At 46.6% G+C, this 14,298-nt stretch overlaps 1 protein-coding gene across 3 annotated transcripts in view; it reads right to left on the reverse strand.

The window, feature by feature from the left end:
• LOC146861854 (uncharacterized) overlaps positions 1–14,298 on the reverse strand; it is a 225,551-nt gene that overhangs the window by 151,372 nt on the left and 59,881 nt on the right. For all 3 annotated transcript variants that reach the window (XM_085641017.1, XM_085641020.1, XM_085641019.1), the window contains exon 5: positions 12,109–12,225. In XM_085641017.1, the coding sequence (XP_085497143.1) occupies positions 12,109–12,225 (117 nt within the window). The remainder of the gene's footprint in view (positions 1–12,108; positions 12,226–14,298) is intronic.

A 14,298-nucleotide genomic window follows, 5' to 3' on the forward strand; every position in this document is an offset into this window, starting at 1 on the left:
GTTTATAATAAGGGCAGAGACCTCCCAGGTTTGTAAACTAAGGGAGATAGGGATTGGAGGGTTAATTCTGTAATAGAGGTAGAGAGAAATGTTTACTGTTACATCCTATACTGTTAACTGTAAGATTTCCAAACATTGAGGGGCCCGTTTACAATGTTTCTGCTCTATCTAGAAAGATTGCACAAGAGTTTATCGGTTCACTCTAGGTTCAAAGTATTTTGTCTTTGAAATGACATATGTTACACTCTAAAAACTGTATCTAGTGAAGCAAACTTGGTTTATTATAATCATACAAGTGTTTGCAATGCATAATTCACAGATTTTGCAGCAGCACAATATTTGTGCACTAAACAAACTCAAGGGACTGTCAGTTACTGGATTATAAGTTTTCGTTGATAGAGAAGTTTCAAAATTTGTCTGATTTCTATATTCTACTCCCATATCTAAAAAGTAACCTCAGCGGCAACTGACCAATATCTATTCAGTTTCAAAGATATCCACTTTTGAGACGTGGTACATGGTGTGTCTCTGCCTGACACATTAAACTTACACAGATACAACTAGGACCAGGAATTGCATTTATTGGAATTGTATCTTCTTTTGATACAAAGATAATTTGCTAAAAGTTTTCCAGACCTATTAGCACTGAAACTAAATTTTGCCTCATTATTAGGAATCTGTATGCCTGTCCTCTAACTTAGGGGCCTATTATCATGGTGGGCGGATCGCCACCGCCCGACCGGCGGTGGCGATCCGCCCGCCAAATCTCCCCGCCGGACAGCCATTTACCCCTGCCACATTAGCATGGCAGGGGGTACTGCGGCGGACGGAAAGACCAGCCGTCGCTTTTCCACTGGCAGGCAATCGTGACGATTGCCTGCCGGGCAGAAAAGGCCCATAATATGGTGACGGTGCATCATATGTGCGGTGTGTATGCATTTCCATGGTGGAGACTCCGCCATGGAAAGGCATGTGAAGTTCACTTTGGGGGCCAGTTGCGGGCCCCCGGGGGGTGGGGGGCTGCACTTGGGGGGTACCCATGGTACCCCCCTACATTGGCATTCACAAGGTGGCAGGCACCATGCGGTGCCTGTCACGTTGTGCATGCCAATGCACAACATGCATATATAACATTGTGGCGGGTGCTGCTTACAGCACCGCCCGCCACAATGTTATATATGCGGGATGCGACCGCCAGGGTGGCACTCGCATCCTAATGGGCACAGCGGGACCGTCGCACCGCTGGCGGTCGGTCCCGTTTACCGTTAAAGTCCGCCCGCCATCGTAATGGGCCCCTAAATATGGAGTTTAATTTATAAAGGAGTTTTTGTATCCGTATTTTTAAATATTTTCTATCACAAGATGTGATAAAGAGACATTCATACTTAGTATTTGTTAATCCAAATCCTTAATTTTCTAGTTAAATGACTTATTATCATGTGCCCTAATGGATATAGTTACACCTCTAACAAATGCCTTAAATGCATCCCAGCAATTTACAATTGGAGTTGAACCTTCTGCATAAAAAAAAAATACTCATGCATTGCAGACAAATGTTTGGGTTTATTTTTTCCATTAAGGACAACATTAGTATTCATACGCCATCTACGCTGAGATTGTTGAGTGGCGGTTAGTTGTAAAACACAAGAAATGAGCGGATGATTGGAAATATCAATATTATGAATAATATAGTCAGAAATTGACTGGAGTAATTGACGGGAGATAATAATCTATTAGAGAATTGGAATTATGAGGGTTAGAGAAAAAAAACGAAGTTTCATCTGTTGGGTGGTGTATGCACCAAATATCTACCATTTAAAAAAAAGGTTTTGAGAGTAAAAAAAAAGCTTTGGGAGGATGACATTTGGCTTAAGGCATTCTGTCTAACAAAGGGTCATGTATTAGATTAAAATCACCTCCAATAATAAGCGGAACATTACCTAATTTAAGCCCTCATGTAAAAAGAGACTAAACATTAGGGTCATTATTTGTTGGACCATAAACATTAATCAAGTGCAAAACGGTATTATCAATTTTAATTATAAGGTAACAACCATCAGCATCAGAATTTTTTTAGTATTTGGAGATATAGGTTTTTTGCAAAAAGAAAAGGAACTCCATTATTTTGTTGACTTCAGGATAAGAGACAACATTACAAATCCACTCTTTATTCACGTGTGCTAAAGGAATATGCTACTTACCAGTATGCATCTGTTCTTGGCATGTAGAGCTGCAGAGTCACACACGGAGGATAAGATCGCCATCTGGTGTTGGGCTCGGATGATTGCAGGTTGTTGTTGTCTTCGGAAGAAGCCTTTGGTCACGAGGTTGGTGACTCCTCCCCTGGACAACAGTGCGCATGGGCATCCACTCCATCGTCAGATTGTTTTTCGCCATGATGGGAAAAGATGGAGTGTATAGAAATGAAAGAAAGGATGTCCATGTGTAATGTCTAAGTAAGACGGATGCTGGAACAGATACAGGTCCCGGGGAGGCGGGCGGGCGTGTGTGACTCTGCAGCTCTACATGCCAAGAACAGATGCATACTGGTAAGTAGCATATTCCGTTCGAGGCATATGAGCTGCAGATCACACACTGAGGATAGATTATACAGCAGTGCTTCCCCTTTGCGGTGGTCGCCTGTATCCGTTGCAGCAGCTTGAAATAAAGTTTTTAGGACAGCCTGGCCCACGGAGGCCTGTTGTTTGGCCTGCACATCAACACAATAGTGTTTAGTGAAGGTATGCGTGGTAGACCACGTGGCTGCCTTGCAAATGTCTTCTAAGGGAATGTTACCTAAGAAGGCCATAGAAGCCCCTATTTTACGCGTGGAGTGCGCCCTAGGGGGAACTGTAAGTGTACGTTTAGCCTTGAGGTAGCATATTTGGATGCATTTAACTATCCACCGGGCTATACCTGATTTGGAGATTGGGTTGCCTTTATGTGGTGGTGCGAAAGCAACAAAGAGTTGTTTTGTCTTTCGAAAGGGTTTTGTCCTGTCGATGTAATAAAGCAAGGCTCTTTTGACATCTAAGGTATGTAGGGCCCTTTCAGCTACGGAGTCTGGGTTTGGGAAAAAGACCGGTAGCTCTACTGATTGGTTAAGGTGGAAAGGGGAAATCACTTTTGGAAGAAATTTAGGGTTTGTCCTAAGAACCACTTTGTTACGGTGTAGTTGTAAGAAAGGTTCCTCTAGTGTAAGGGCTTGTATTTCACTTACTCTGCGTAGGAAAGTGATTGCGATAAGGAAAGCTACCTTCCATGTTAGGAATTGTAATTCACATTTGTGCATAGGTTCAAATGGGGGACCCATGAGTCTTGTTAGAACCACATTGAGATTCCACACTGGTGCAGGTGGCAATCTTGGGGGAAGGATTCTTTTGAGACCTTCCATAAACGCTTTGATGGCTGGTACCTTAAAAAGGGACAGGTGTTGCCTATTTTGCAAGTAGGCTGCCAAGGCTGCTAGGTGTAAACGTATAGAGGAATACGCTAGATTGCATCTTTGCAAGTGTAGTAGATAGCAAATGATGTTTTGGATGGAAGCGTGCAATGGATGTATGTCATTATTAGCGCAGTAGATGGCAAATCGTTTCCATTTAGCGGCATAACACGCTCTAGTAGTAGGGCGTCTGACTTCCTTTATGATATTCATACAGTCTGGAGGGAGATTGAGGTAACCGAACTCTAAGACCTCAGGAGCCAGATCGCTAGGTTCAGTGTTTGAGGATCTGGGTGTCTGATTTCTCCATGGTTCTGGGTTAATAGATCGGGGGAGAGGCGTAGCCTTTGATGTGGAACTAAGGATAGTTCTAGAAGCGTGGTGAACCACGGTTGACGTGCCCAAGTGGGAGCCACTAGTATTAGTGTTAGTGACTGTTGTTTCAGTTTGCGTACCACAAATGGAACTAGTGGGAGAGGCGGAAAGGCGTACGCAAATCTGCCTGACCAGTTCATCCATAGGGCATTGCCCTTGGACTGTGGGTGTGGAAACCTGGCGGCGAAGGTTGGGCATTTTGTGTTTTCGGGAGTGGCGAACAGGTCTATGTCTGGTTGTCCCCACTTTTGGAAGAAGGGGAGTAGAACCTTGGGGTGTAGTTCCCATTCGTGGATCTGCTGTGTGTGGCGACTTAGGAGGTCGGCCACTTGATTGTGGATCCCTGGGAGATGTTCTGCTAACAGATAGATGTTTTGGGGAATTGCCCATCTCCAGATTTGCTGTGCCAGTTGGGACAGTTGGAGAGAGTGTGTCCCTCCCTGTTTCTGTATATAATACATTGTCGTCATGTTGTCTGTGCGTATGAGGACAGTTTTGTTCTTTAGGTGAACTTGAAAGGATTTTAGTGCTAGGAACACTGCTAAGAGTTCCAGGTGGTTGATGTGGAGCAGTTTTTGTTGACTGGTCCATCTGCCCTGAGTGGTATGGTGAAGGAGGTGGGCTCCCCACCCCGTGAGAGATGCGTCGGTAGTTAGCACAACTTGTGGAAGAGGCTCTAAGAACGGTCGCCCTTTGGACAGGTTGATGGTGTTCCACCATTTCAGTGAGCGAAGTGAGCGACTGTCCACCAACACCAGATCGGTAAGTTGTCCGTGAGCTTGGTTCCACTGTTGTGCTAAACATTCCTGTAAGGGACGCATTTGAAGTCGTGCGTGTGGGACTATGGAGATGCATGACGCCATCATGCCTAGGAGCTGCATGAACACTCTTGCTGGAAGAGATGGATGAGTTTGAAATTGAGAGATGAGATTTTGTATACTGGCTATCCTGGCAGTGCTGGGATAAGCAATGGCCTTGGATGTATCTATGGTTGCTCCTAGATACTGATGTAAGTGGGAAGGTTGTAGGTGGGATTTGGGGTAGTTGATAGTGAATCCCAAATCGTGGAGAGTTTGAATCGTGCGATGAGTGTGGAGAACGCATTTTTGGTATGTATTGGCTTTTATGAGCCAATCGTCTAGATAGGGGAAGACATGGATCTGTTGTCTTCTGAGGTGCGCTGCCACGACTGCTAGGCACTTGGTGAACACTCTGGGTGCCGTTGTTACTCCGAATGGGAGGACTGTAAATTGATAGTGTTGCCCATCTACCACAAATCGTAGATATTTTCTGTGAGCGGGATGCATAGGGATGTGAAAGTATGCGTCCTTGAGGTCTAATGTGGCAAGGAAGTCTCCCTGTTGTAAAAGTGGGAGGACTTGTTGGAGAGTGGTCATATGAAAATGATCCGAATGTATATACTGGTTTAGTAGTCTGAGATCCAGTATGGGCCTTAGTGTTTTGTCCTTTTTGGGAATGAGGAAGTATAGAGAATATACCCCTTTTCCCTGATGTTGAAGGGGGACTGGTTCTATCGCATGTTTTTGTAACAGGGATTGAACTTCTTGTTTGAGGAGAGAGAGATGATGTGAGGACATTGGACGTTGTTTGGGCGGTATGTTTGGGGGGGATTGTATGAGTTCGAGGCAGTAGCCAGACTGGATAATTTGTCTTACCCATCTGTCTGTGGTGATGGAAGTCCAGACAGGTAGGAATTGTTGGAGTCGCCCCCCGACCGGAGTGGAATGGTCTGGGGGGAGTGGTGGCAAGTCACTGTTTGGTGGCTGGGGAGGTGCGGGTGTTGTTGTTGTTGCCCCGCCCTCGACCTTTGTTATTGTTTCCCCTATAACCTCCCCGGAAATAACCTCTGTTAGGGGATGTTTGTCCAGAATTTTTAAAGGTGGACGTGGTCTCAGTTGATGTGTTTTTGGAGCCTCCTCTATAAAAGGAGCGACGAAAGGAACCCCGGTTTTGAGGAGACTGCAGTGCTCCCATAGACTTGGCAGTTTCATTATCCTTCTTCATTTTTTCTAATGCAGTATCCACTGCAGGGCCAAATAACTGCTCTTGGTTGAAAGGTTGAGCCAGAATTGCGGTTTGAACCTCCGGTTTAAAACCGGAAATACGGAGCCAGGCATGTCGTCTGAGTAAGACGCTAGTATTGACCGCCCTAGAAGCAGTGTCTGCCGCATCTAAGGCGCATTTAATGGAGGCATTAGATATTAATTTGCCTTCTTGAATGAGGTCAGTGGCCTGGGACTTAAAGGGTTCAGGCAGATGTTGCATAAGGTCCTCAAGTTGGTCATAATGTGCCCTGTCATACCGAGCTAACAGGGCCTGGGTATTGGCAATACGCCAGTGGTTCGCCGCCTGTGCGGCGACTCGTTTGCCTGAGGCCTCTAAAAGCTTAGACTCCTTGTCTGGGGGGGGGCGTTTCTCCAGTTGTCTGTGAGTTAACGCGCTTCCTGGCATTTGATACGACCAAGGAGTCTAAAGGGAGCTGGGCTTTAATGTATGCAGGGTCCTGCGGGGCTGGTCGGTTCTTTTTTTCGATGCGGGGGTTGAGAACCCTCGCTCGAACAGGGTCTTTAAAGACGTCAGTGGCATGCTTTATAACCCCTTTAATCATGGGAAGTATATGAACAGTTTTTTGTGACTGCTCAAAGGTATCGAGGAGAAAATCCTCCTCAAGGGGGTCCGTGTGCATAGTGACACCATGGAACGTTGCTGCCCTATTTATTAGTTGGCCAAACCCTAGGTGGTCATCAGGAGGGGAGGGCTTGGAGGGGTAGGTAGTGGGGTCAGGCATGTCAGGCATTGGATAAGACCAGTCATCTACCGGTGCTGTGTCTGGAAAAGTAAACGGGTCGGTTGGATCAACAGGATCATTAAATAAATCAGGGTCCGCCCCTCCCCCTAAGTCATCATTATCATCCTGTGGAGGAGGTGAATGATAGGGAGATGGTAAAGGTAAAGGTAAAGGAGAAACAGGAGGAGGAGGGGGGGACGGGTTAGAAGGTAAAACAGGAGAGGAAGGACGAAGTGGTGAAGTGGCACAGTCCTTTTTCCGTATGGGAGCTGGGGGAGGTGTAGTGTCCAGCTTCCGTTTTTTATATGGGATGGCAGTCACATGTCCAGTGTTAGGATTGATGTAGATCCGCTTTTGAGTAGGATCTGGTCGAAAAAGTTCATCTGGCTCCGAAGGTGGTGGCGGCGACGTCCGCTTCGGGTCTTTATGAGCTGTTTTCGGTGTGGACGTAGTTTTCGGTGCCGATGATGTTTTCGGTGCCGAAGGATGTTTCAGGTCCGATGGATTTTTCGGAGCCGATGGAGTTTTCGGTGCCGATGTATGTTTCGGTGCCGATGTATGTTTCGGTGCCGAGGGACTTTTAGGCATCGATGTCGAAGAACGTTTCGGCGCCGGTGGAGACTTCGGTGCCAAGGAACGTTTCGGTGCCGATGAAGAGTTCGGTCTTGAAGCCTGTTTCGGTGCCGATAGTGGTTTTTTCGGTGCTGAGGGTGTTAAAGGCACAATCAGATGAGGTTTGCTCGAGCCCGAGCCACCTACAGGCTTAGATGTCTTCGGAGCCGGGCCCGAGGGCGGGGCTTCTGAAGAGGATTTCCGGTCGCGACTGGGCCCAGCTGGCGGAGTCTTGACCAATGCTTTTTTGGATGGGGCAGGGGCAGGGGGGGTGGTACTCACACGCTGCCCTGGAGTGATGAGGTCATCGGAATCGTCGGCCTCGGACACGATCTCGAGATCTTCGGTGTCGTCTTCGGGAACATCTTGAGCAAAGATGTCCTCCGGTTCTGGAGCTGGTTTGGCCATAATATGGCGTCGAGCTCTTCGGTCCCGGAGGGTCTTCTTCGAACGGAAAGCGGCACAAGCTCGACAGGTGGACTCGTTGTGTTCCGGCAACAGGCAGAGGTTACAAACCTCGTGGTGGTCACTGTGGGGGAACTTCGCTCCACACTGGGGGCATTTTTTGAAGGGTGTCCTGTCCATCAGCCGCTTCCGGAACCGGTCCGAGTTGATTTCGAAGTCGATGGAATGAAGATTAAGGAGTTAAATTGATTGCTAGAAGTTTTCTGCTGGAGCGGAAAAAAGTTCATCCGAACCCAATGGCGGAAAAAAACAATCTGACGATGGAGTGGATGCCCATGCGCACTGTTGTCCAGGGGAGGAGTCACCAACCTCGTGACCAAAGGCTTCTTCCGAAGACAACAACAACCTGCAATCATCCGAGCCCAACACCAGATGGCGATCTTATCCTCAGTGTGTGATCTGCAGCTCATATGCCTCGAACACTGTATTATCTATAGGAGTCTCCTGGAGTAAAAGAATATCAGCTTTGTGTCTTGGAAAGTAATCTAACGCTTTAAAACGTTTAACAGGGGGCCCTTCAATGAAGCTTGATTAAAGATCCTGCTATGGGGGGGGGGGAGGGGGGGGGGAGTGGCCAAGACGGCGACCGAGTAGGACGTGCCTGCTCGTCACTTCGTCTCGTCAACCGGGCCCGCCGTTTAAGCTTTGAGCCACTGGGCCGTCGGAGCCGGAAAACAAGCGTACCAGCTGGCCCAACGGACTGACTTGCGAGGGAGAAGGGGTGAGAAATCAGCGCCCGCAGAGAGGTCTACGCGGCCATAGAGCGGCCCCGATCGAAGACTGGGCCCACCAGAGGCAGGCAGCGCTGGAGGTCGGAAGGCTGCGGAGGTGTTGCAGGCGAGCGAGCCCGGGACCAGCGCATAGAGCAATTGGGGCTGTTGAGGTTCCCGGCTGGCGTGGAGGCCCTACGCCGGCCAGGTCCGCCCTGTGGATACAGAGAGGTCCATCGCCGAGTGGCTAACGTCTGTATCGGCCGGGAGACCAAATAAATTGGTGGAGGTAGCGAGGCCCGCGAGCGCAGCACAGACGCACACCAAGAAAAGACGCCAGAGGGAGCGAGGAGCTGCCCGACTCTCCAACGAAGGAAAACATCCTTTTCAACGCAACCGTTACAACGCATGCAATTACATCGCATGCCGTTGCAACGCAAAAGGTGTTTAGCAGTGGGTAGAAGGTGTTGGATTTAACTCCAACACCTTCCCTATTGTTGCACACACTGGAGTTGGAATAGAAAAATAATCTATTCCAACTTCCAGAGCTCCCCCGACAGAAAGTCGGGGTAACGTTTTGCGTTGCAACGGCATGCGATGTAATGGCATGCGTTGTAACGTCACATATTCTCTAACGAAGCACCGGAGATGATCCGATCGGCGGTCTTGCAGAGCCTAACGCCAGGCAGGCAGGCAGGGCAGGGCCCTTGTGTCTCGAATGGGCAGTGGAGGGCCTGCAGAAGGCCTGGAGGACCGGAGCAGCTGCAGCGAGCGGAAGCAGGAGCCTCAGTGGGCCCCGGGAACACAGACCGCGGCAGACACGGTCTCAGGTGGGGGCTGCACCACTAGCAGACGCACAAGAGGGTGAGGTGCTGCCTCGAGCTTTTAAGGAGGCACCGGAGAAGGAGCAGTCGCGCAGAGCATGACGCTGGGTAGGTGAGGCACAGCCCGCGGGACTTGTTATTGAAGGGAAGGGCCGGTGGGAGGCCTAGAAGGACAGAGCATCAGCGGTGAGCAGAAGAGAGAGCCTTTGGACCCCTGGGATTGCGGATTGCAGCAGACTGGTCTCAGGTGGGGGCAGTGACTGCGCAACGATTTACCCGGCCCCAACAGTTTAAATTTCAAACTGCTGTGGGCGGGCTGGGAGGCCGAGACAGGTAGGCTGTGGCAGGTGAAGTGCCCACATATAATCCAGCGTCAGCGAGGATCCGGTGCCGGTGGGGGTGTGAAGGTTCCCCATCCCACAAAAGATAAAGCAGGCAGTCCCGGGGGGCCTGACACAGCAGAAGGGCGTGGCATAGTGCATCCATAGCGCAGACATTGAGGGGGATTCGATCTGGGGCATGGAGAGAACGCCTCCGTGAATCAGCGGAGGACCGGAGTAAGAAAAAGCGACGGTGTGGAGAGGGAAACAAAAAGTAAGTCGGACTGGCACAAAACAGCACTGTTCCCCATACCGGTAAGCACAGTTGGAGAATTGCCTAAATGAGAGGGGGCTGAGAATACCTAAACAAAAGATAGACTAGTGCCCTAGTACCCCCGACTGGACCTAAAGCTCACAGGCCTGGCTAGCACTGATTATATGCTATTTACTCATGTTATCAAAGCACAAGTCCTCGCAGGTGGGAATTCACCCTTGTACGCTGTCTGAGCATTCAGTAGTATCGATGAATATATCCTTGCCAACCGCTAACCCCCTTCACGCAATTGGCGCCTGAGGGACGCACTTTTACAGCGCCCCGAGGTGATCGAACGAATAACTAAAACTATAAGGGATTACCTAACAGTGAATGATACCCCCAAAACATCAATAGCAACCCTTTGAGATGCTCTAAAAGCAGTGGTCAGGGGAGAATTTATATCACTAGCATCCCAGGACAACAAAAGGCGGAGGGAGAGGCGGGACCTCCTGACACGCAGGTACAAGAATTAGAGCGCATCCACCAACGGACGTGGGCCCGAGGATTTGGCGCCAGCTAGAGGCTGCACACGTCCAGTTGGCAACAATAGATTTAGATAGAGCAGAATACACTGCGCTGAGGCTGCACCACACTTTCTACACTGGGGAAGACAGGGGTGGGAGACTACTAGCTAATAGGCTGCGGATGCAGAGACAGGCTGCGGGAATAACTGCAATATATGCACCGACGGGAGAGGTACAGGAGTCCGATTACCAGATTGCGGAGACATTTCACCAATATTATAGAGAGCTTTACGAGGCGCAGGATCTCCCTGTAGAGGAACCAGCTCAGTATTTGCAAGGGGTAGCAACAGCGAAACTGACATCAGATCAAGAGGAGACTATTGAATCCCCCATACAACTAACAGAGGTAATTACCGCTATCTCCAAACAGAAACGCTGAAATTCCGAGGGCCTGGCGGGTTCACAGCTCTTTTTTATAAATCATTCTGCCATATACTAGCCCCAATCCTCACCAGGGTGTACAATGCTGTTGGGTCTACATCGCAGATTCCCCAAACAATGCTAGCAGCATCAGTGGTAGTGATTTCCAAGCCTGGCAAGGACAAGGGATACTGTGCCTCTTATAGGCCGATCTCTCTACTTAATGTAGATCTTAAATTATTTACAAGCGTACTAGCCGCCCGACTATCCCCCCTCCTCCCTGGCCTAATAGATCCGGACCAGGCGGGATTCATCTCCGGCCGCCAATGTGCTGACAATACTAAAAGATTACTCCATATCACTGATAAAGCGCAGAGGTTTGAGACAGAGCATATGCTCCTATTGATTGACGCTGAGAAAGCGTTCGATAGGGTCCATTGGCCCTATCTAGAAGCAACCCTGGGACATTTTGGGATCCTCCAACAGTTTGCCTGCCTTGTTGCCAGAAGAAATGTGGGGGTGCATGCCCGAAAGAAGAAGCTCCCAAACAGCGTCAACTTTCATTGCATACACCAGGTATGTCTCCTTTTCGCTCACTGTCTTTGCTGGAAAAGACCATCAAATGTTATATTCTGGTGGCACAAAGCTATAAGAGAGACAATAAATACATTCCTGATGTGGGTCATCAATGCAGATCACTTTTGAATCGCAAGTGACACATGGCCAAAATAAAGAATTCTTCTCCATCACACAAGTTTCTGCCTCTTAATAAGGTTAACTCTGCACCAAAACCCAATGAAAAATCCAAGTAGAATCACAAAGTTGCAACTAGGTTTAGCTGTAGGCTCCAGGAGGAACAAATGGAAATATAAAGCCTGTCTATTGAGTAGCAACACCAGATATGGTGGTCTGCTGCTCATTTAAAATTGATCTTCAGATTTAGCCTACATCGCTGATAAAAAAGCAATGAAGTATGGTAATAATCTTAAAGCCTTTTTTCTGCATTAATTATTTGCTTTATTATCCCTAGAGCTATGCTGATATAAAACTCTTTTAAGCTATTTCTGTGCTGTGATGTTGATTAGAGTTTTACCCACAATTTTTGGGAAGGAAAACATTTAGCAATGATCAGGCAACTGTTCGCTTTTGCCCAGAACAGGCTATTCTGTTTAATAAAAAATAGGATTTACCTATTGCACCAATATGAAGCCAGTTTAATCTAATCATATACTCTATAGTTATTGAATATGGTATTGTGTCTCTCAGGAAATAAACTTCTTTATTCAATATTACCTCACATTTCTGAACATAAAATTGTTTTTCGGGCACACAATACATTCTTACTACAGACCTGAATTTAGACCCGCTTCACGTTCACTTGCTTTTGCATCCTGAAAATCATTGGGAGATAGTTTTTCTGCTCTTTTTCTCCAATGTATTATGCCAGAGCTGGTACTTGTTTTGTTTGCTGCATAAAAATAGAAACCAGATGTGTAGAATCAATATAGAAATTAATACAATTTAACAGTTTATTCCAAAAAAGCGTACTAATCCTTCAAAGTTAATGAAAACATTTTTCAGTTTCATATTCTTCGGGCTTTAAATGTTAGTAAAAATGTGTTTGCCTATCTTGGCATTGTGATCTAATGCTTTGCGAAAACTATATTGAAGTCTAGTTGACCAGACCACTTCAGAAGTGAGAGATTAAAGAAACAGTTTAGACTAATGACTCTCATGAAGTGTTTAGAACCATTCATATAAAATACATGAGTTGGGCTGAAGACAAAATGATCACTTTTAGCATATGCATTCAACTGCCATTAATATTCATGCAACCGTTTAGGAAAAGTGGTCTAAGGAAAGCTTTAGAGAGTTCATATGCAATAAACAGCTGTAAGGTGTGATGTCAATGATGGTCTCTTTGAACTAATGAGGGCAAGACAATGGCTTTACAGTATGAGGAAGATGCTTTTTGAATAAAGAGGTCGGCAACAGTAAAGTGACACAGAATTCAGGAGGGAGTTAAAAATTTAGAAAATCAATTCAGAAATTGAGGGCTGAATAGATGAGGGAAATTCTGCAACAGATCCCAGGGAAGTTGGAGAACTACTTAGCAGGACACAGACAATTAATAATGCAGGCCGTGATGTGGATGTGCCGTCTGGGATAAGAGTAAGATGATAGCAATTTTTAGCAATTTAATCGTTATATATGTGTCTGAACGTCTGTTTAATTGCAATTTGGATTCGTTTTTAACGATTTTTTAGATCAGTATTTCTATACACTGTTAATTACAATTGCTTTGGTTTGGGTTTAGAAGTTGTTATAGGTTCGCTTATTCTGATTTTTCCATAGAACTGGTACACTGTGTTGTGTTTACATGATTTGGTTATTCAATGCAGAAGAATGTACTATAGATAACTAGGACATACCTATGAGCAACCAGTAGGGAAGAATCGTTTGACATAATGGATGTGCATCTACCCCCCCACGGGAAAGGAGTCATCATGTACTTTGATTAGTATAAAAAAGCTGATATCTACTGGGAAGTACGTATTGAAGTAGTCAGTACTGAGTTTGAACATATACAATGATTTGGAGGCATGGCGACTGCCTGTCTACTGTGCTTTTCTGATTGTAATGATTATATTTACATTTTGAACACATGTATAAATGCAAATAAAAAAATATTTAAAAAAAAAAAAAGACAATTGCTTAAACACTAAAATTTAAACGGTGTATTGATTTTTTAAAATACTAAGGGACGCTCTGCCTCACTTTGAAAGGAATATGCTACTTACCAGTATGCATCTGTTCTTGGCATGTAGAGCTGCAGAGCCACACACTTAGGATAAGATCGCCATCTGGTGTTGGGCTCGGATGATTGCAGGTTGTTGTTGTCTTCGGAAGAAGCCTTCTGGTCACGAGATCGGTGACTCCTCCTCTGGACAACAGTGCGCATGGGCATCCACTCCATCCTCAGATTGTTTTTCGCCATGATGGGAAATGATGGAGTGTATAAGAATAAAGAAAAGGATGTCCATGTGTAATGTCTAATTAAGACAGCGCTGGAACAGATACAGGTCCCGGGGAGGTGGGTGGGCGTGTGTGGCTCTGCAGCTCTACATGCCAAGAACAGATGCATACTGGTAAGTAGCATATTCCGTTCGAGGCATATGAGCTGCAGATCACACACTTAGGATAGACTATATAGCAGTGTCTCCCCTAGCGGTGGTCACCTGTATCTGTTGCAGCAGTTTGGAATAAAGTTTTTAGGACAGCTTGACCTACGGAAGCTTGTTGTTTGGATTGCACATCAACACAGTAATGTTTAGTGAAGGTGTGTGTGGTAGACCATGTGGCTGCTTTGCAAATATCTTCTAAGGGAATGTTTCCTAAGAATGCCATGGAAGCCCCTATTTTGCGTGTGGAGTGCGCTCTAGGGGGAACTGTAAGAGTGCATTTAGCTTTTTGGTAACATATTTGGATACATTTAACTATCCACCTGGCTATACCTGATTTTGAAATGGGGTTGCCTTTA

The sequence above is a fragment of the Triturus cristatus genome, chromosome 2_2, assembly GCF_964204655.1.
Source record: "Triturus cristatus chromosome 2_2, aTriCri1.1, whole genome shotgun sequence".
Lineage (NCBI taxonomy): Eukaryota > Metazoa > Chordata > Amphibia > Caudata > Salamandridae > Triturus > Triturus cristatus.